Genomic DNA, 24,109 nt, shown 5'->3' with positions numbered 1-24,109 from the left:
AATGTGCTATTAATATTCAGATTGGAGTAAAGGGATCTTCATCCTGTGAAAGTATATGTGGCATTATTACATGTCAGCAGTTCATAACATAGGAGTAAATTAGTAAGTAATAAATAAGTCAGTAAGTAAGCAAATAAATATATAATGTACAGAACAAATATAAAGCAGAAAGGGGAATCCTAAATAGAAGGAAGTACAAAAAGGAAAACAAATGCCTAGCAATGATTGTACTTTTCCTTCACACAACCTGAAGGGGAAATATTCATGTACTACAGCCCTTCATAAGTTTGATGAATTAGACAACTGAAAGCAGCTCCATCCAGTTCCTTCAATCAAATAAAAGTGGAAATTGATGTCCTTGTATCTACTAATGGGATTTTGCTATCTACACTCACTGCTTTCTAATTACTTGAAATTTCAATAGCATTGTGAATAGATGAAGAAGACTAATAGCGTACATTAAGTCTTTTAATGGCATTTCGTCTAGTGATTTATTGTTTCAGAATCAAATTAATGTTGCTCTCTGATTTGAAATGAACTTCTAGAAGTAAATTTTTAGCAAAAAACACAAAACGTAAAGTATAATTCATTATTGACTCACTGCACTGATGTTGTGACAGTGTTCTTTACATTATTATACGAGTAAACCAGTTTAACACAGCAGGTTCCATTGATTCTTTTTAGATCTGCTGCTAGTCATGGTAGGTTTGATAACGTGTTATAGTTTTAGTTTAGCTAAGCCTTCTGTCATTGCCACAATGACAGTCACTGCAATAATATGAGGACCAGATTTTCCTGGCACCTAAATTGATATTTTTTATTAAGTTAGAAAAAAATGTTGAAAGAACAGAAAATTCCTCACAAATGTGCCTTGTGTGCTGTATGCCCTCTAACAGTAAGCGTCCTAGCTGTGGGCTGATTCACAGTCTATTTGAATTAATACACATACATATAGGATGGAAAAACATGGTCATAGAGCCAAGAGATTAACGATATCAGTTTTGAATATACTGCTAAAATTAATCATGCATGACTGTCGAGGAAGGCTTGATGTATTATAGAGTAGAAAAGGATGAAGCCTAACTAAGGAAACAAACAAAAAAACCATTTATTATTTAGAAAAATATTATTCAAGTTAAGATATGAGGTAGATTGGAGATGTCCTAAAATTTGTTCTTTAGATGAGCTTAAGAAAAGAAGATGTTCTTCCACTGTGTTTTGTCTTTGATAAAACAACAACATCAACATGTAATTTTTGACAGGCCAATAAGAACTCTACTAGCATAAACTCATGCTCACCAGATTACAAAAATGCCCTATTTTATTGCAGTAAAAAACACTGTATCTGATTATGCTAGGTATAATTAAGAAATTATTTCTAAGTATGAGGTAGAGACAATGATGTTCATTTTAATATACTTTTCTAATAACTATTTTTGGAAAATATACTTTATTTCACCCTAAAATTGAATATAACCGACATTTGACATCTATTTTATTTTTTTCTCCATGCACATTTCTGTATAGAACAGGATATGGTTAAAGCTTTACCATTACTAAAGGTTTTTTAATCCATTTCAGTAACAGCCCAGCTAATAATGCAATATTGAGCAAAATCCAGAAAACTGGAAACATTACAATGCTTACATCTTACTTAGCAAACTATGCTTCAAGCTATAGTAAGGACATGACACAACATGGTACTTGTATATAGACAAGCAAATATATTTTCAAATGACTAAATTTACAACAGAGGATCAAGAACTTGAAGAGAAGAAACAATTTAAAAAATGGTTCTCAAATTACCTAAGATTTAACCTACAAACCACATGAAGCTCAAGAAGAAGGACGACCAAAGTGCGGAAACTTCAGTCCTTCTTAAAAAGGACGAATAAAAATATTCATAAGACGAGATATGGAGACAAAGTTTGGAGCAGAAACTGAAGAAATGGCCATTCAGAGTCTGCCCCACCTTGGTATCTAGCCCATATATATACAGCCAACAAACCTAGACAATATTTATGAGGCCAAGAAATGCATGCTGACAGGAGCCTGATATAGCTGTCTCCGGAGAGGCTCAGCCAGAGCATGACACATACAGAGTCAAATACTAGGAGCAAACCATTGAACTGAGAACAGGGTCTCCAATCAAGGAGTTAGAGAAAGAATTGAAGGAGCTGAAAGGGATTGCAACCTTTAAAGAACAACAATGCCAACCAACCATAGATCCTAGAGACTAAACTACTACCCAAAGACTATACATGGACAGACCCATGACTCCAGCTGCATATGTAGCAGATGATGGCTTTGTTGAGCACCAATGGGAGTAGAATACCTTGGTCCTGCTAAGGCTGGACCCCTCTCCACCCCAGTGTAGGGGAATATCAAGGCAGGGAGGCAGGAAGGGGAGATGGTTGGAGAGAGGGAACACTCTTATAGAAGAAGGGGGTGGGGAAGGAGATGGGGGGTTTATGGATGGGAAACTGGGAAAGGGAATAACATTTGAAATGTAAATACAAAATATCCAATAAAAAATAAATTAAAAAATGATTCTGTGAAAACTGAACAAAACCATATAATTGTATCCTGTATTTTTTAACCATACATAAAATCAACTAAAAAGTGTTAAAGAATATTTATGTAAACCCAACTATAAGACTAGCATCAGAAAGCAGAGGAAACACATTAGGACACTAGTGTTTACAAACATATTTAAAGTAAACTTCCAATGTCTTTTGGGAGCATCTTTATTGCCTAGCATAACTAGATAGTAATATGCCATACACTTTGCTTCAAGAAACCAAGCACAGGACACTACATATTACCATTCCAACCTACCAGTCAAGTTGTGTCCCTGTGGAAAAATGGCATGATAATTATACTAACTAATCACTGTTTCATTTGATTTCTGGCCTGCTCCACAGAAGGAATTTCATGGCATGACCATTGTAAAGCTGGCCAAAATCTATGATTGGAGAGACGAAATTAGATGGGAACAAAATGGTAAGGTTTCACTAAATGGTCATGTTGTGAAATCACCTTCTAAATATTTATGTTTATATCCACATATTTATGTTGCTATTGACCATGGTTAGGGAAGATTCTTCCGCAGAAATCAATAAAAGGATGTCACACTCCAGAGATCCTCCCAATAGATGAAGAACTATTAGAAGTTGGTGAATGCTGAGAAATGGAATGCTATCTCTAGTAGATTGTCCATACATAAGGGAATGGTCCTCTAACCACGAGCATATACTCAGCACTAATTGGACTCAGAGGGCTAAAGCCATGTGTAATAATATAAGGACAAACTGGAAAGAGAGACATGAATTGGATATTTTACATGAGGAAATGGAGGTTGGTGGTAAGAAGGATTTGATCACTATTCATTGTATATGTGTATGAATTTTGAACAGCTACATAAAATTATTAAAAAATCATAAATGGACATAATGTAAATACAACACATGTTGATTAGGACACTATTACACTCTACATTAGAGAGAAAGTCTAATTCATTAAATAGTTTAATATGTCCTCAAAATGCTAACCGTAATATCACCATGTACGCAGCAAGTTTGCTGCCAAGTATATCCTTAAAAACAGTGAAAACATGCATCCACAAAAATTTCATAATACTGAATCACAAGAGTACAAAAACAGAAACAAATGTTAAAACAATGATGAAAAATAAAATGTGGTCTATTCGCACGGATATTATTTGAACGTGAAGACTGTGACACCGTTATATGATTAAATCTTTATTCTATTTGTCAATGTAGAAATAAAATAACAAAAGAATATGTACTATAGGATACTTTTGGCTTTAAACTGTGTAAATAAAATAAAACTTGCTTTGGTGGTTTGAATAGGTTTGGGTGCCATAGACTCATGCATTTGAATTCTTGTCCCACAGTGACACTATTATGAGCTGTGTTCTTGTTGGAATAGGTGTGGTCTTGTTGGAGGAAATATGCTACTATCAGGTGGGCTTTGAGGTACTAGCCTCAAGCTTTGTCCAGTGTGAAATAGATCCTCCTGTTTGTTTCCAGTGGAAGCCAGTTTCCTTCTGGTGCCTTTGAATCAAGATGTAGAACTCTCAGCTTCTCCAGCACTATGCCTGCCTTGATTCCCATCATGATGAGAAGAAACTAAAACTTTGAAATTGGAAGTCAGCTCCACTAACATGTTTGTTTTTCTATAAGTTGTCTTGGTCATAGTGTGTCTTCATAACAATGAAACTCTAACTAGAATACTTGTTAAACACAGAATGTTGACTAATAAGTAAGGAGGACATCAGTAAGCAAAGAGAGTAGAAGATGGAGATCGACTGCTTAACCCAACTGATGGTGCAGAATGTCTTTAAGAAAGTATGGAATGTTCCAAAATTGGATTATGATAATTTATGCATAGCCACCAGAAATATTTAAAGAACTGCATGTTTCAAATGTGTGACTTTTATGCTTACTTTATCAAGAAAATTACTTAAATGTGAATTCTATTATGATATAAATATATACACAGCAATTAAATTGATACCTACAAGAAAATAGAATCCAAAAGTACAAAGAAAAAAAAAAGCAAACTTGTCAAATGGTATGCTAACAAGCCAAAAGCTTATGAACAGCCAAAGAATGATCAACCAAATAAAAATTATAAGGTACGAGATGGTTTTTGAAGTATCCATTCAATATGTGATATAATAATTAGATCATATATGCGAAGTCCAATAAATCTAACAGTAGCAAAACTCCAAAAGTAATGTAAATAAAAGGTCTGCAAATGATCTGAAACCACAGTTGTCAAACAAATTCCCAGTAAGAATATAAAAATATTCTTAAAACATTCAATCCTTAGATGAATAAAATTAAAACCAAAAGGATTATTGTCCCACATCTATTGGAATGACTGTTATCAAAAAGATCAGAAATCAAATACTGCTAAAAATATTGGAACAGAGATATTCTCATTTACTATTAGTTTAAATTTAGATTAGTATATCCATAATTAAACCAATATAGACATTATTTTTAACAGAACTAGAAATAAAAACACATGATCCATTAATCTACTGGTGGATACACAAACAAAATTAAATGAATGATTCAATCAAATACTTATGGTTCCTTATACATGTATTAAATTGAGATAACAGATATTTACAGGACCTTTCTCCAGCAGATGCTAAATGTATATTCTTCTGACTATAGAGAAATGTCTGTATTTTAGACTACAACACAAATCTAAAAACAATAATGAAAAATCATATTTCTCTTATCTGATCAGTACTATCTACATTTTCATGTATGTTGAAATATTACTAAGGATTCTTTCTTATATGCTACTTAGAGAAATGTGAATGGCATTATCAGATAATATAGATATAAGGTAGGCATAGAAAGATAAATATCATGGGTTTTTATATATGCAAACAAAATGTTAATTTTAAAACTATAAAGACTAGAATATTGGTCATCAGATCACAGGGAAATATACAGTTTGTGGTACAAGGAAAAATGAGTAATTGATTTGAAAGACTAGATCTTGGGTTCAGACTTCTTCTTAGAGGACCTGACCTAAGGTTGAACTCTAGGTAACTAATAGGCTGCTACCTAGCACCAGTTTCATGTTATTCCATAATTGGCATCTAGCACAAGTTTCCAGGTTAGGCCCCAATAAATCTGCACACCGAGGTTACAAGCCTGCCCCTCGTACTTCACTTCCTAACAACCACAAATCAGGAGAAAAGCAGAAGTTAAGTTTTATAGTTTGACTTCCAGCACAGCCAATAATGGTAAAGGGCAACAAAATTCCATAATGGCTCCCCAATCAGATGTGTGCCAGACTAGAAATACCCTCGTTTGCTTATGAATTCCTATAAAACCTTGTCCTGCTGAAAGCTCAGGACATGAGCTATTGTTGTGCTGTGTCGTGAGGCCAAAAGTTGAGCTTGTAATAAAGCCACTATTGGTTGAATGAAGAAGAAAGGAACCTATTATGGATTCCTAGACGATATAAAAACGAGGAAGTGAGTTGAACACAAGCTCTGCTTGCTTTGTGTTTCTCAACCTGGAGACGGTGCTGCTGTTATTTTCCCATTACAGTGGATGGTATCTTACTGGTATCTACTATCTATGAGCGTCTAAGCAGATCCAAAATGGTATTGATCATGGATTGAAGAGCAGGCTTTTGTAAGAATTTCTTTTCTATGCTTGTACTACCAACTCTATGAACTTTATTAAAGGGTCACAGAAGCCCTCTTTCAGTTTGTACCTCCACCAAGGCATATCAGCATGTCTGCCCCTCTCCCAACAGCACAGTCTGCAGGTTTCCAAGGAGATCTGCTGTAACCAGGGACACAGGTGAGGCCCCACCCAAATAACTGCCACAGCAGGGACCCTCATGGAGTCCAACAGATGTAGGACCCCTCCCCCTCTGCATGAACCCCATCTCCCTTCTGGTCTACACCTTCACAAGGGGCAGATCCATGTGCCTGCTTCCCTTTTCCCTGCCCCCATCCCTTAACCTGCCTGTCTCCCAGGTGATCAGTCCTAACCAGGGACACCGGAGCCTAGTGCTCCCAACCAGAGACAGCACTGCTTTTTTCTGTCGAGGCCTGCTCCATCCTAAATCACAGAGCTCTACCTGTGTCCAAGGAGGCAGGTTCCAGAAATAACCAGATGCTGAGAGGCAATGTCAAGAAGATAAGCAGCAGAAGACAATGTATTTTGGCACCATTAGAACCCAGTTTTCCCACAACAACAAGCCCTGGATGCCCTAATACACCTGAAAGGTATGATGCTAACCTAAAATCCCATCTCATGAACATAATAGAGGCCTTTAAGGATGATAGAAATAACTCAAAGAAATACAGGAAAGCATAGGAAAAAGATGAAATCCCTTAAAGAGGAGACAAATAGATCCCTTAAGGAAATACGTAAAAAAAAAAAAAAAAAAACAACAACAACAACAACAAAAAACAGGTAAAGGATTGAACAAAGCAGTCCAAGACCTAAAAGTGAATGCAGAATCAATAAAAAAATCATAAATGGAGGCAACCCTGGAGATGAAAAACCTGGAAAAGAGATCAGCAGCTACAGATACAAAAGAATACAAGAGATAGAAGAGAGGATCTTAGGCATATAAAAGATATTGACACAATGGTCAAAGAAAATGCAAAACATAAAAAGATCTTAACACAAAACATTGAGGGGAAAATGAAAAGACCAAACCTAAGCATAATAGAAATAGAAGAGAGTGAAGAATCTCAGTTCAAATGGTCAAAAAACATCTTCAACAAAATCATAGAAGAAAATTTCTGTAAAGCAAGAGATGGCCATAAATGTACAAGAAGCCTACAGAACATCAAATAGATTGGAACAAAAAGAAAGCCCTATCAACACATAATAATCAAAACACTAAATGCACAGAATAAGTGAAGAATATTAAAAGGAGTAAGGGAAAAAGGCCAACTAATGTATAAAAGTAGACATGTCAGAATTATACCAGACTTCTCAAAAGAGATTCTAAATGCCAGAAGATCCTAGATAGAGTTCATGCAGACACTAAGAGACTAAAAACGCCAGCCCAAACTACTCTACCCAGCAAAACTATCAAATGTCATAGATGGAGAAGCCAATGTATTCTATGACAAATCTCTATGTACCAATCCAGCTCTACAGAGGATTCTAGAAGGAAAACTCCAATAAAAGGAAGGTATCTACTCCCAAGAGACATAAGAAATTAATCATCTCACAACAAACCCAAAAGAGAATCACACATATAATACAACCTCCAACAACAAAAACAACATGAACAAACAATCACTGATCCTTAGTATCTCTTAATTTCAGTGGACTCAGTTCCCTAATAAAAAGACAAAGACTAACACATTGCATACACAAGCAGGATCAGGCATTTTGCTACATGCAAGAAACACACCTCAGTGACAAACACAGACCCTACCTCAAAGTAAGAGACTGGAAAAAATGTTCCAAGCAAACAGTCCCAAGAAACAACATAGAGTAGCTAGCCTATTATCCACTAAAGTTTCAACCAAAAGTTATCAAAAGGGTGGGAAACGATAATTCATACTCATTAAAGGAAAAAAATCTACCGAGATGAAATCTTAACTCTGAATATCTATACCTCAAATACAAGGGCACCTACATTCATAAAAGAAACATTACTAAAACTCAAAACACACATTGAACTTCACACAATAATAGTGGAAGACTTCAATAACATTCTCTCAATAATGGACAAGGAATTGAAACAAAAACAAAACATAGACACAATGAAACTAATAGAAATTATGAACCAAATGGATTTAGCAGATATACACAGAATATTTCAATGTAAAACAAAAGGATATGTCTTTTCCGCACCTCATGGTACCTTCTTCAAAATTGACCATATAATCAGACACAAAACAAGCTTCTACCAATACAAGAAGATTAAAATAACCCCATGCATCCTATCAGTTCATCACAGACTAAGGTTATACTTCAATAAAAAACAAAACAACAGAAAGCTCACATACACATAGAAACTGAACAACTCTCTACTCAATGATAATTTGGTCAGGAATAAATGAAGAAATTAAACACTTTCTAGAATTCAATGAAAATGATGACAAATCATACCCAAACATATGGGACACAAGGAAAGCAATGCTAAGAGGAAAATTCATAGCAGTAAGTATACTGGTAAAGGAATTAGAAATATCCTACCCCAGCAACTTACCAGCACCTCAAAACTCTTGAACAAAGAAGCAAACACACCCAATTGGAGTAAACTGTGGGAAATAAACTCAGGGTAGAAATCAACCATTTTGAAGCAAATATACAGAGAATCAGCAAAACCAAGAGCTGATTCTTTGAGTAAATCAACAAAGTAGACAAACCTTTAGCCAAATTAACAAATTCAGAAATCAAAAGGGATCCATAAGAGCAGAAACTAAGGAAATTAAAAAAAATCATCAGATCCTACTACAAAAGTTTATACTCAAGAAAACTGGAAAATCTAGATAAAATGGATGATTTCCTAGATAGGCACCACATATCAAAATTAAAATTAAATCAAGAGCAGGTAAACTATCTAAATAGTCCCATAAACCCTAAGGAAATAGAAATAGTTATTAAAGAACACTATACCAAAAACAAGTCCAGGGCCAGATGGTTTTAGTGCAGAATTCTACCAAACCTTCAAAGAAGAGCTAATACCAAAGGTTGTATAAAATAGAAACAGAAGAAATATTACCTAATTCATTCTATGCCACCACAGATATTCTGATATCTAAATCACACAAAGACCCAAGAAAGAAAGAGAACTTCAGATCAAATTTGCTTATTAATATCAATGCAAAAATACTCAATAAAATTCGAGCAAACAGAATCCAAAAAACAAATGAAAACCATCATTCACCACCATGAAGTAGGCTTCATCCCATGAAGATCAACTTACACAACATCATTCAGCTCAAGCCTGGTGTCTGGAGATGGATTAATCAGGATGTAGGAAAGGGTGCTCTGATGATCATTCATTTCATCTAAAATCAAATAAAATAAAATAAGATGTCATGTTTGTTATATGATTCCCACAAAATTACCACAGTTACTGTACTTGTGTTCAAATAATGTAGTTGCCAATGAGAATTTGCTATAGTTTTTGTTTTGTTTGTTTTTTGTTTTTGATTTTGTTGTTGTTTTAATGAAAGCAGATTTGGTTTTCACATTTATGCTTTTATCTATTTTTGTTCCAGTAGATGATTAAAAAATAAAGTATCTAATTTTGTTCAGTGTAACCATAGTTACATTCTCTTCTGAAAGCCATTACAATTAAAAAGCATTTTTACTAAGGAAATGGATATGGGATATTTACTTGATTCATTTCCCTATATACAAATTAAATATAATTAGAAGTAACATCATCCCAGAGAATGTTGATGTAGAAAATTCTGAAAAACTAATCTAGGCAGAAATATTTAGAAGGTATTAGAGATAGTGTGAAATATGCACAGTTTAATATGCATGTTTTCATGGCAAAATTTGTTTTTCTCTCTAACAATGCAAAGAATTCTGTATAAAATAGTATAATCAAACATTTTAATGGGATTGCACTGACAAATGGTTGTCTTTGAAAACAACACAATGGAGGTGTTATGCTTTAAGTATCAACTGAATGTTTAGCCCCATCTTAGAGGCTCTGGTATTGGAAGTCTGGTTGTCATTGGCCATTTTGGGAAGTGCTACAACGTGGTGCAGACCCTGAAAATAATGTCCTCAGAGTACTATGTTACATCCTCAGTTATTTCTTACTAGATCTAGTTGTTTTAAAAGAGCAAGTCTTCAAACTCTTCCCCCTACAAATTTGCGTATCTGTCCCTGTAATTTTCTATTAAATCCACAGACCTTTGAGGTGGCATAGCTAAGTGGCCATCACAAAACTTCAAACTGGTGAGTTCGAACTGTATTCTAATTGTCACATCCAACAATATGACTTAAACAAACGTCTCTTTAAAAGTATCCAACTTCAAGTATCGAATGCCACAATAAGAAACTCACCAGAACAAAAGACATAGGAATAAGTATTTCAAAAATGTGAACAAATTTGTAGTTTTTGATGTTCTACATCCCAAGAGTATTATAAGATATGATAAAGCCATATAGAAACATACTTCAATGACTAGTTTTCTTCCAAAGGATAACATTTGTTGACATATTTAACCAATGCCCCCCCCTGAAAAAACAGTCAAAATATTAGTACATTTCTAGTTACTACAGTTGTAAATAAGCAGAGTTCTTGAAGAAAATATTTAATTAGTAACTTTTAAAAGTCTAAAGTTATTTCTTTACCAAGAGACGTTCATGCTAGGCCAACATAGCTAAACCAAAAAAAAAAAAAAAAAAACAGTTTCCTGTACTGAAATGCTATTCCCACAAAATAATATAATTTACTGCATCCATTTCAGTAGAAATTTGCCGTTGTAATGTTATAATGTATTCTTCTTTAGTGCAATTGATATGCAAATTTATTTTAAAGTCTATAAATCAATGTTAGTATCTCACAAGACAGACGAATGACAAAACAGTTGAGCCAACCAAAAGTTTTCCAGTAAAAATATTACAATCCTAAGCTGATTAGCTTGATATTCAAATTAAATAATATGTTTCATTGCTAATTGATGGAGAAGATAAAGGGAAAAATTCTGAATCCTCCCTTTAAGGTCAGGGTTGCCAGGAAAAAACAAAGTATGTCTAATGATATGCAAACCACATCTAACTTCTAACAAACAAACTGCTTAGCAAAAACTTACCCTAAAAACTGCATGTGAAATACTAAAATAATTATTTGTTCGAAAGTCATATGCAAGTAGGAATCCAGCATATTTATTTCTGGAATCATATTTTAGAAATGGATGGCTAAATCAACAGCCTGGAGTTTGAAATCCCAATTTGCAATAAAAATGGTATTCATATCAAAAATAGTTACAATTCAAATATAAATCATATTATACAGACATGACATTATCAAGATTATATATCTGTATGAAAAATAAGTTTGATTCATAGTTCTCTGAAAAAAATTATTTTTGTCTGAATCATAGGAAGTGCTTTTCAGAGGAACTCAAATTGATGATGTTCTCTGGACCCTAAATCATAATAACACTCGGAAAGATAGTAGGTATACTAGAAAAAGCTTCATTTCTTATGTGTATGAGCAAGTCAATTTCATAAATAAAGAACAGCATTCCTGAGCTGCAATACAAAGAAGATGATTTTAACAGAGTACCTTTTGCTCAGTGTAGATATACTGCTGCACTCTATCATTAACAGCTAGTCTTCTTTGCTTTTGGATACAAGCTACTGACCAGTTTTACTCTCATGATTGTCACAAAGTTGTCTAGATAATTATAAGTGTTCTGATAATGGATGCAGTTATTTTGTCAATATTTTGTCTTTCTCAACCAGTTTATTTGAACACATCAAACTGAAGACACTTGTGCAATTGGTGGTAAAATGATCTTGAACAGGTTGGTAATATACAGGTTTTAAATCAAGGCCTGGATGGATGAGGTCCAAATCAGAACCAGCAATACCAGTTTCTTTCTTCATGCCTCAATGACTTGTCCTCAAAGAAGATGGATGTCATCCTTTTGATTTAGGTTAGCAGTAGTTGGTGAATTCAAACCCATTCTTTCAAGTCTGCCTAGCAGTAGAGCTTAGTCTGGCCTCTTCCCTGTCTGCTACACGTTGTCTTAGGCCCACAGTCACCACTTCCTTTTTGTGATCTTGCATTTGAGAATGGATAGGTATGTTGTTTTTTAAAGCCTGTTAGAGACATACATCAAACCACATTCATGAATTGTTTTATTGGCAACACACTATTGCTTTAATCTCAGTCATTTTCTGTAGTTAAATTTGGGTTATATCTCAGTTCTATAGGAGGAATAGTGTAGGTTTGATGGATTATTAAGAGTCTCCCATAATTATCGCTAACCATGTCAGACATGAAAATATATTGCTGTGTTGATATCATAATACAATACTTTCTGAAAAAAAATACTTATATGTGTTTTCATGAACCAGAGAATCAAGATTCTATTTCCTAACATCAAAAATGTACTCATAATCTTTTATGAATAGACTGTGTCAAGACAGCTAAGCTCTGACCTTTGAAAGCTGAAAAATTCCATATAGCAAAAATTACTGCTATTGAAATTGTTTCACACACAATAAAAAAGGCTAGCAATTCAAAAAATGGTGCTAATAAAACTAGACATCCACTTACAGAACAATGAAATCACTCATGTCTTACATCTCATACAAAGCTCAATTCCAAATGAACCAAATATTTCTATTCAGGATAGAAGGTAGAAAGGAGCTTTCTAATAGGGCTTTAGTGGGATAGAAAACAGTGAACAAGACTGCATGCAATCCTTGGCATAGACAAGGGAACCAAACACACAGGCCTCGAATGAGAGAAAAACCTTTGTCATGTACTTCAGACAACAGACTATTAGCAAAACTTTATAAAGAACTGCAAAAAATCAAATATCCCTCAGAGTGTCTACTAACAAATTGACTAGGGCTTGAGAAGACAAATTTCAATAGAGAAGCACAAGAGAAAAAATAAGTCTTTTTAAGTTTCTTTCATTAATCTTTTGAGACTATAATCTAATTATACAGTTTTACCCTTTCCTTAACTTTCCTCCAAGCCCTTCCACATCTCTTCTCTCTCTTTAATTTTTGTTGTTGTGCTTGCTTGCATGGGTATGTGCGTGTATGTGTGTTTAATACATAAATACAAACTGTTCAGTCTACATAATTTTACTTGTATGTATATAAGCCCTGAGCTGATCATTTTTTATTTGATAAGTGATTATTGTGCTGTTCCTTGGGGACAACAATTTCCACTGCTTTCATTGTTCCTAAATTGCCTGGAGTATTTTGTGTAGGGTTGAAGCCCTATGACCTTTCTCTCTTCCAGGTGATTATGTCTATTGATGTCACTTAAACATCTATATATGTGTGACATTATACCTGGCATTTATAATAGACACAGTTTCACAGCAACTTTCAGGAGTATCAGATGCAAAATGTTACAGAAAATCACATTGACCAAATAGGATTTTTAAAAGTGTTCGATATTCCTAGCAATCAAGAAATTGGGGATTGCAACCCTATAGGAAGAACAACAATATCAACCAACCAGACCCACCAGAACTCCCAGGAACTAAACCACAAATCAAAGAGTATACATGGAGAGACCCATGGCTCCAGCTGCATATGTAGCAGAGAATGACCTTATCTGACATTAATGGAAGGGAAGGCCCGTGGTCTAGTGAAGGCTTGATGACCTAGCATAGTGGAATGCTAGGTCGATGAGACAGGAGTGGATGGGTGGGTGGGGGAGCACCCTAACAGAAGCAGGGGGAAGAGGGTGTGATAGGGGGTTTTTGGAGTGGAAACCAAAAAGAGGGATAACACTTGAAATCTAAATAAATAAAATAAACAATAAAAATTAAAAAAAGAAACTGGGAATTAAGGGTATAAAGTAGATTAATAAAAATTTAAGGAAGTATGAGGAAACCTAATGAAATAACACCATTTTATATGCCATTTACACCTTTTATTACATTTAGCCTCACATTAGTTCATAACACTGCTTCTAGAAGACATGAGTTACTTAAAAAATCTCAGAGACGAGCATGCACTCATACATGTTATTGGTTAATAAGGTCCCCAAGTCACCCAGAACAATAGAGGCCACTGACATGGTTCCTGGTTGTCCATCATAACTTGATGAGTCCCTATTGCTGAAGACACCATAAATTTTAGTTGAAGAACAAAGAGAAACCAATCTCAAATTAACCTGGACACTCTTCCTTCTGGCTAACTTAACAGTGTCAGAAGACACAGTGGTCTTATTCAGCTGTGGACTGAACACTGCAAGTTACCAAACTGACCTTCTAAGTAAGATATTTCCACTGGTTCAGTAATTGCAAGACTGTTTGTAAGGGTGATTACTTGTTCTTGTGATTGTATTACTAAGTACAACATGGGAAAACACAATGCAGTTCTATAAACAAGTTCCAAATCAATGGCTGGGAGAGTGACAGGCCTATTTACAGGTTCATTGGGAACCTATTCATACATGTTATGTAAATGGTCAATCTACCTTCTACATATTTATCTTTGTATTATAGGTTTATGCTGCCCCCAATCACAATCAGAAATTTTTCTAATATAGTGGGTGATGGTTGATTCAGAACTTCATTGTTCTTCAAAGTGCTAAGAATAATCAATTGTAAATGATTAGCCAAAAGTGGACTACTATGTCAAGCCTACTTTCATGAGACATCAGACTCCAGGAACATCTCTGAAGAGATGGGCAGAAAAAACATAACTGTCGGAGGATCGGGAGGAGCTCTATGAAAGTCATGGCTGTAGTATACAGGTATCTATTTTTATCTGCATAAAACCTACACTCTCGTGTAGGTTTGATCTTTCAAACCAGTTAAAGATTCCAGCATGAAATAGAGAGGTTCTCCCATAGCTACCAAGCTAGTCAGGTACTGGCTGCCACTGGAGAGTAGTATTGGTAGATTTTCCATTTCCCATTGTACAGGTCATACCCAAGCATATATACTGGCAGTGCTAATTAGACTTAGTGAGTTAAGCAAACAAACAAACAAGCTGAAATGAATACTATTTTGGGAAGGAGATATGAAATAAGGAGTCTAGGAGGAGTTAGAGTGTGGGATTGTTCTTTGTATTATTTAAAAATTTCCACTTCATTAATTTTTGGCATTTAAAAAATGACTGTCATCTTTTGCTTGGGTTTGGTGTATTTTTATTGTTCTGAATTCGTAAGGTGGACCATTAAGCAATTAATTTGTTCCATATTCCATACCCCTTCCTCCCACTTCCATGAGAATGTCCCCACCCCCAACCCCCACTAGACCTCCCCATTCACTGGAGCCTCCAGTCTCTTGAAGGTTATGAGCATGTCCTCTGACTCAATCCAGAACTGGCAGTCCTCTGCTCTATTTGTGTTGGGGGCCTCATATCAGTTGGTGTATGCTGCCTGTTATATTGTATTTCAATTTTCATTCTATCATTAAAAAATGAAATCTTTGTCTTAATCTTATCTGTGACACATCCATCATTCAATACTGGATTATTTAATCTCTGTGAGTTCATGTAATCTCTAGAGCCTATTTTCCACTGTAATTTCAAGCATTAATCTGTTGTAGTCAAATAGAATACAAAGGGTTACTTCAAATTTCTTACACTTGTTGAGATTGGCATTTTGTGGTCTCAATTTGTGGTCTACTTTACAGGAACTTCCATTGGTTGATTTGCTGTTTTTGCCAGAGACTGTTACTATGAGATTGGTGGGGTTTGTAGTTCTTGCTGTTGCTGTTTTGTTCTACAGGGTGAAGAACATGTATTGTCTTAATTTTTCATACTGCTTGTATATTTCTGTTGTTACCAGTGCATGCAGCATTAGGTGATTGATGGTATCTTTGGATATGAGTTTCTGCACTAATAGGTATCAATCCTCTATGTTGAATGAGCATGTGGATCTGTTTTTCTCTTACCCATTCTTGGCTGGTTTAGAGTCTAGATACTTGAAGCTCAGTTTACCTAGGAAAAATTAGGGACTCTGGTCTCAACAGTGAGTGCTATGAATAAGTTAATAGAGATTGTATATATTGGAGGACCAGTGGCATAGAAAACAGACAGGTGCTCAGTAGCTGGTCTTGAGAACATGATAGCTTGGGTGTTAAAGGCCTACATGATTGTAGTATCTGACCTGAGGAATGGAGAAGCACCCCAAACAAGTGTTAAGATAGCAATGTTTGGTGTGATTGTGTTAGCTGAGACATGTTGTCTGATCGGTGAAGCTGAGAATGTCTGTTTAAGGATGTTGATATTTGTTGTGGATTGCCCTGGTGCATTTTGTATTTTGCTGTTAATTCCACTTCCCCAAAAAGTACTGCCTAGGAGGGGGAGTGAATTGCACTCAGATGACTTCATAAGAACCTTCTCCCCATTTTACCTTGTAAAATAAAGGCTAGAGCCTGTGATTTGGGAGGAGAAGCTAGGATCGAGCAAAAAAGCTCGAGGAAGAAGGAGGGAGGAGAGAGAAGGGAATGATGGGAGGAAGGGGAGGTGAAAGAAAAAAATGGAGCTCAAGCAGGTGGCCTGGAGAAACCACAATTTAAGGGCTCTCATAGCTGAGGAATAGAGTAGTGGTAGATCTGCCCAATCTAGGCACACAGCTTGTATTTATATTAATGTGTTTTCATTGCACAGGCATATTTGGGTTGGAGTATTGACCACAACAGATATCCATGAATCTGAGTGCAAGTTCTGCTGGTTGTAGCATCTGATCTTATGGATGAGCAGGCTTTCAGGGTGAATTCCGACCCAACAAGGTTAGGAGGCCAGCAATGGTCATGTGAAACTAATACCTAAGGAACAAGCATATGTCCTACTGTGGGCCTTAGTGGGATCAGAGTAAGGAAGTAAAATAATTGGGAGAGGTGTGTGCCTCAGCTCCTCAGCCAAGAACAGTAAAGGTAATGATTCTAATTGCAGAGAAAGCAGGCCTTCCAGGAAGGTCTGTAATCTAATATCTTAACAGTATTTATTTACATGAAAATCTGAAATTTTATATTCTCTTTATGTATGTTTATATTTTTCTTTTACTTAGAGCCACTCATAACATATTTGTACCTAAGTATAATATACCTAAGTATCTGCCTCTACTGTTCCTGCTATTCAAACCTGGTTTGTACATCATTCTGTGGATACAGTTCTCTCATTGGCACCAGTGACATAGTATCAGACTTGCAGCATTATATATTTTTATACCAGGCAAGATATAACGAGTGACACTGCTCAACAATCTGGGTGGTATACAAAATTAGTTATGTTTGGCGATAACAAGACTGAGGGTCTCTCTATCAGAATGTCCCAAGTACTTAGATACAAGAGTTGCCCATTTCAGCTCAATGGCCTCCAGGTGTCATTGTGTTAGTCTTCTGTCTTTCCTCCTTTATGTTCCATACCCATGACTGCATACAGTCTACTCACTTCTCACATAGTATCCATATTTACAAAAGCCTCACTTCACAACTCATGGACATCTAACATATTAATATGTTTGTCAGTTGCTCTGCATTTTTTAAACAGGGGTTCTAAATTTTTATCATTTTGTGTATAAGGAAGGGTAGTACATAATGAGATTAAGCAGATATGTGGTATATCTGTAGGTGGGAAATGCTGGACCTAAAATTATAGCATTCAGAAGGCTTAAGGGATGTGTAATTTAGAGGAAGCATGTATCTGATAGTATATTTTATGTCTCAGTACAATTTATCATAATGTATTCTGACAAAGATGATACTGTTTTCAGTTTACACATAAGAAAATTGGAAAACCGGTTCAAGCACATAAAATTAATATATTTTAATATATTCTAACAGTGTTCTTGTCTGTGTGAACACAGTTCCCAGTCTCTTGAAGAGTTCCTTTCCTCGTACTTATAGACACTCTAGTGATGTTGATTTTAGGGATAAAGTTAGTATTAAGGGAACATGTCTAGAAGACAGTGATATTTTATATTTTAAATCCTGTTCTCATAACCTGAGATCACAGGTGTTCAGTAAATGCTGTAGAACAGAAAAGGGCATCTTTGTGTACACATATGAATAAGAGAGGGGTTATAAAAACAGGAGGAAATAAATGGATAGAACGTTTTCCATTATAAGACTTATCATGAGCAAAATATTAACTAATTCCACACAAATAGAATATGAGTAAATCCATGGTGCCTACGAAAGATTTCCTTCACATGTAGTAAGCTCAGGCTTTTTTATATTCCTGATTGTCAAGAGGCAACGTGCTATTCTGTTTATGGACTAATCAGGATTTATAATATTCCTGAAAGAGCTCAGACTCAGAGGAATAATCATTTGATAGATCTTTTCATTAAAAGACAAACTTAGCAATATGTAAAAGGTAAAAGTAGAAAACTAATTTGTTTAAAATCAATTCATCTCAGATGTCATTCGAAGTGGTAAGGAGCCATTAGTGAATTTCTCTAAGATCATTGTGAGTTTTGTAGTGGTGCAAATTCAAATGCAAGTCTTTGAGCAGAATCATCCACCTCTGAACCTCTGAGAGAAAAATCATAAAGGGTAAACAAGACACTGATCTAATAAATATAAGGAATTATGAAAAATGTAAACAGATTCAATGTGAAACAACTCAATAAACATATTTGACTCCTCGAGCTCAAAAAAAGAAAACCAAAAAAAAAAAAGCCCAAAAAGTAACGTCTTTTAAATTCTAACTTGGTGATTAAAATGTCTCAAGGTAAGACTTGATAACAAAGAGGATATGAGGAAATATATATGTATAGATAAGCAATTAAAATATCCCATTTTCTTTGGCTAGTTAAATAAATTTCTTAGTTTCATATTTTCTTGAATTTTATACACAATGGCTAAATCTACACCATTCCTGTCTCTTTGTCTCCTTAAATTCCTGCATTCCCTTTGCAACATTCATAAAATTTAAAAATTATTGTTTGATATATGCATTTATATGTACACACATTATATATACATAGGTACATATATACATCTTACTAAGTTCACTAATTTTGCTTATATGTTCATGTATGTAGATGTGCACATTGTATGGAACAAACTATGAGGAATTTTGTCATAAAGGCAAAGGATTCTGTGTCTCTAAGCAGCCACTGGCCTTTTGCCATCTGACATCTAATAGTGGGCAGTGGATTGTCCTCAGTTCCTACCGCATATCTATAGGTTTTGTTATTAGTCTGATAAGCACATTTCTGGCCCAAAACTTGAATAATGACATGTCTCACATTATTAGTACATTACTTCATTAAATTGTACACAGCCAAATGGTCAGCACATAAAATATACACACAAGTGATACAATGTGAACTGAAGAGGTTATATCTAGAAACACATACACACATGTGCACCTACATATATGAGTGTAATGAGAAATAATGAAATAGGCCACGGATTTGAAGGAAAGCAGGAAAGGGTATATGGAAGAGCTAGAAGGGAAGAAATGGAAATTAGAAATGTTATACTTATATTAGAATCTCAAAAAAATAAAATAGAATATAAATACATCCTTTGAAGTCTTTGGTTAAGAAACTAAACACAATTTCTAAGTTACAGTTATCCAATGGCCATGAAAGTTAGTTGTAATACCTCAAATTCATTTCATCTCAGGACCTAGAATTTAGATAGGTATGATATTTGTGTCTAGTGTGTATTTGTGTGTGTGTGTGTGTGTGAGAGAGAGAGAGAGAGAGAGAGAGAGAGAGAGAGAGAGAGAGAGAGAGAGAGAGAAAGTCAGATAAACCTATGTAAATCTTACCTAGGTATTAGCAAATCCAAAAGTTTCGTGGCTTAGTTTTTGTAGCTCCAATATGGAAATTAAATCCACTTCAAATTTTATGAATAAAGTGCGGTATTGCTGTGATGGGTTCAAACATTGCCTAGTGAACTAAATAAGGCTAAACACAGTTTAGCAAAGTTTGTGATTTAAATATTGCACAAAAGATGAGATTTTAATCAAAATCTGAAATACTCTGCCAAACAAGATCAGTCCTTTCCTACACCAAAGTTGACTGTGCGACTAGAAACAAAAGAAACGAGGCGTAGGTAGGTGAATAGGCGTTTTAAGGAGCATACCGTAGCCCACCGTAGAGAGGCCCAGGTGTTTCATTCTGTTTTTCACAAGTTCAGCAAGCTCCTGTCTTTCCGACCTCCTGTAGAGATTCAGTCGTTGCTGGGTTATCTTTTCTGCAGTTTTACCAGAGTGCTTTGGCCCTTTTCTGCTCAGCCTCCGGGCCCACTGCATGCTCTTCCTCCGCAGCAAGGGGTGGTCTGACTGGTCGCTAGAGGTTGAGTTGCGGTGAATGCTGCGGTGGTGCCCTGGGTCTTTGACATCTTTGGTGTCTTCCCACTCTTCCACACTGATGGATATTTGAGACTTTAAGGGAAAGGAATATGACAATTACATATTTTAGGAGTAGTTATCGACTAGAATTTAAATAACTTGTTCGTATGATCTCGGTGTGGTTTTATATCTACATGTGATGGTTTCCACAGGAAAAACAAAACATAGACATTCCATTCTACCATCTTCTACTAATCAACTTTCAGAAACTTAAAATATCTGGACCTTCCCAGTGTTAGTCTTTTTAATATGACTTTAAAAAATTTATATAATATGTTACATATATATGTATATATGTAACTGATTGTTAGAACACAGACATTTTAAACAAATTCCATAATGTTTTATAACTTTATTTACATACATACAGTTCAATTCAGGGTCAGGACATAGATCCAACGTATCCTCTAACTGTACGTATAAATTATGCGCCTCAGTGAGGGCCTAGCCCACAATTCTAGCAACATACTAGGACATAATCACATACCAAAATTCAGCTAAGACAGCAAGAATTCCGTCTTATTTCTCTTACAGAACAGTAATTTTTAAGATAACATAAAAATAATTAATTGAAACTTCACATCTCCTGATGAAAAGTTCATTGAAAAAAATGTAGAAACTAGATAATTATTTCTCAGAACTTAAACTGGAAGCCTTGAAGTATTTATATCATGGATCCCTTTACAAATCTTAGCTTATTTATTCCCACCTAGCTACTATCGCAACTAAAACCCTCTTCTGTGAAAGTAGTTTACAAACTATTAGAAAATGTGTCATCAATAAGGACTATCTAAAGTTCACCATATATATAAAATGTCCTACAGGAAAAACTGCATTTCTTTTGCATCAAGCTTTCTGAGGAAATCATTCAAGGTCCTAAGCATACATAACATCACTTACAGTTTAGGTGTTAGAATCCTCTACTCATTAATATGTAAGGCACAGGGAAAGGATTAGATGCTAGTTCAGACCAACACACAACACTCTTTGTCTTTGTGAATGTTTTTTCTTAATCCTATGTTTCAGGCACTGTGAAATATATGCATCTAAATTATGAATCAAGGGTTGGGGATTTAGCTCAGTGGTAAAGCGCTTGCCTAGGAAGTGCAAGGCCCTGGGTTCGGTTCCCAGCTCCAAAAAAAGGAACCTAAGTAAATAAATAAATTATGAATCAAACTATTTATGTATTATCCAAGTAATATTTAAATGTCTCACTTAGGTTAGTTCTGTAATCTCCTAGGACGTGAATACCATGATTTCACATATACGGTCATTTAAAATTGTATGTCATTTTTCTCATAAGTCTATATAGCAAGCAAAAATCTTGTAAATGTCATTCTATCCAGAAGAAGAAAAAAATGAGAATTTGTTTTAGAAAACCGAGTGAAACTTAGAGACTGCATAGCATAAAGTTGGATTTTGAAACCTTTGTTTTTTCCTTTGAACATCACATATGAGGAGTATAGTTGCTAGCTTTTTATAACGAGATGATCAAACTGGAGTGGTGCTTCAGGGTTTTTCCATCTCTATGTGAAAGACAAATGTATAGCTTTTTGAATAAAATGATAATGTTAATATTCATCCTCCAGCCCACATAAATATTTAAAAATTTTGCACAACATACTGCCATACAGAGAAACCATTACCATCTCTAACTTTGACCTAAAGGAGTGACAATACTACATAATAAATAAAAGTTTAGTAACAATGTAAATAACATTGCTGACATGTACTGTTATTAATTGCATATTTGTGCATATGTGTGAAAAGATGTCTATTTGTGGAATAATTTCCCAAGGTCTCTTCATCAGATGCTGTTACACTACTCTTCTTTGAACACAACATCTCCAAACAGGAAATACTGTGAAGCACAGAAAATGTAATGATGGCTTCACCTTTAGGGAGTTTTCCTGAACTATAGCTTTGAGGGTTAAAATAGTAAAGCAGGCATTCTGGGGTCACACTGGGTTTGGCTTAAATTCCTAGCAGACTATTAAACAGCTGCCTTTCCTGGTTATGAAATCTCGATTCTCTGACTGTTTCAATTTTCCTTTCTGTAAAGGTAAATTCCATTGTCATCTATCATTTTCTGTCTATCGGTTACTTTCTAACTCAACCAAAGAGAACAAGGTATGGCATTTAATTCAGAAGAAGCTCAGTATACGCTAAGTAACATGACTTGCGCCCTGGATTGAGACAGTGGTACAAATGGGAAATTGGACAGATAGTAAATTCTATGAACTGTAACTAGTAAATATATTAAATTTTTTTTGTTTTGTTTTGTTTTTTTTCTGGAGCTGGGGACCGAACCCAGGGCCTTGTGCTTGCTAGGCAAGTGCTCTACCACTGAGCTAAATCCCCAACCCAATATATTAAATTTGAAGAGAAGAAACATATTTATAATATAAAGTATATTTTACTTGCATCAATTATTCTGTCCATCTATAATTAATCAGAGAATTTTTATTTTTATCATCAAATACTTAATAAAATAAAAACAAAAATACAAGAAAAGTATTATTAGTGTGTGTGTGTGTGTGTGTGTGTGTGTGTGTGTGTGTGTGTGTAATTGTGCATATGCAGAACAGAGTAAGATGTTGGGTGCCTTCTCTCTTGCACCTTACATTAATGCAGAGTTTTACACAGAACCTGCAGCTCACCTGTATGACATGGCTTTCTGGGCAGGGAACACCAGGTCCCTCCTCGGTCTATTTCCCAGTGCTAGCATTGGCATCAGAGGGCAACAAACAGCATTTTTACAGGAGACTTGGGAGTCCACACTCAGGGTGTCATGCTTGCTCATCAGATGTTCTAATCTCTTGAGATATCTCCCCACCACACCCCAAATCTACTTTTTGTAAAACAGATTTAGGAATATGTTCATATGTGTAAATGTACATTAAGGTAACATAAGAAATTTGATGTGTGCATTATAATACGTTGTCAAAAATGTAGTCTTATCATCTAAAAAACTTTTTTTAAGATTCATAAAACTTTCCATGATTAAAGAAAGTGCTAAATGTATATCTTTACAAAAATAAATTACATATTTGAAATAATATCTTCTGCCTAAAATGGCTTGATCATTTCATTGTTTAAAAGGGCACAGTGGGGAAGGGAGTCAGAACACAATAGTACAAAGGTGTAAAAGGGAAAAATCAAATGGAAAGAATTTAAATGGGAAAGAGCAGAGAGAAGAATAGAGGAAGGAATAGTGAGATGGATAAATAATGCTAAATATCACTTGAGAAAGTGGCATGGAAAATATCTGTAAAATACACACACACACACACACACACACACACACACACACACACACACACACACACACAAACAGAAACAAAGATGTATATTACAAGCTGCAATGGAAAAATGACCAAGTAAGATATGAAAGCAGACCCATTGGAATAACACCTGACTTCTCCATAGAGACTCTAAAGCTGAGAAAGGTGCTGGCTGGATGTTCTACAGACTCTTCTAAGACAGCACAGACGCCAGCCCAGAGTGCCATACCCAGCAAAGCTGTCAATCACAATTGATGATGAAATTTCAAAATAAAAACCAAGTTTAAGCGGTACCTA

The 24,109-nt window shown here is 35.2% G+C and overlaps 1 protein-coding gene across 3 annotated transcripts in view; it reads right to left on the bottom strand.

Moving 5' to 3' along the window:
• The window catches only part of Kcnt2 (potassium sodium-activated channel subfamily T member 2), a 402,380-nt gene that overhangs the window by 3,491 nt on the left and 374,780 nt on the right, over window positions 1–24,109 (bottom strand). For all 3 annotated transcript variants that reach the window (XM_087580809.1, XM_087580810.1, NM_198762.2), the window contains 2 exon segments: window positions 20,261–20,561; window positions 9,466–9,550 (listed from right to left, as the gene is read on the bottom strand). In XM_087580809.1, coding sequence (XP_087436935.1) covers window positions 9,466–9,550; window positions 20,261–20,561 — 386 coding nt within the window.

This window comes from Rattus norvegicus, chromosome 13, assembly GCF_021556685.1.
Source record: "Rattus norvegicus strain SHRSP/BbbUtx chromosome 13, alternate assembly SHRSP_T2T, whole genome shotgun sequence".
Taxonomy (NCBI): domain Eukaryota; kingdom Metazoa; phylum Chordata; class Mammalia; order Rodentia; family Muridae; genus Rattus; species Rattus norvegicus.
This window is presented reverse-complemented; position numbering and strand designations above follow the sequence as displayed.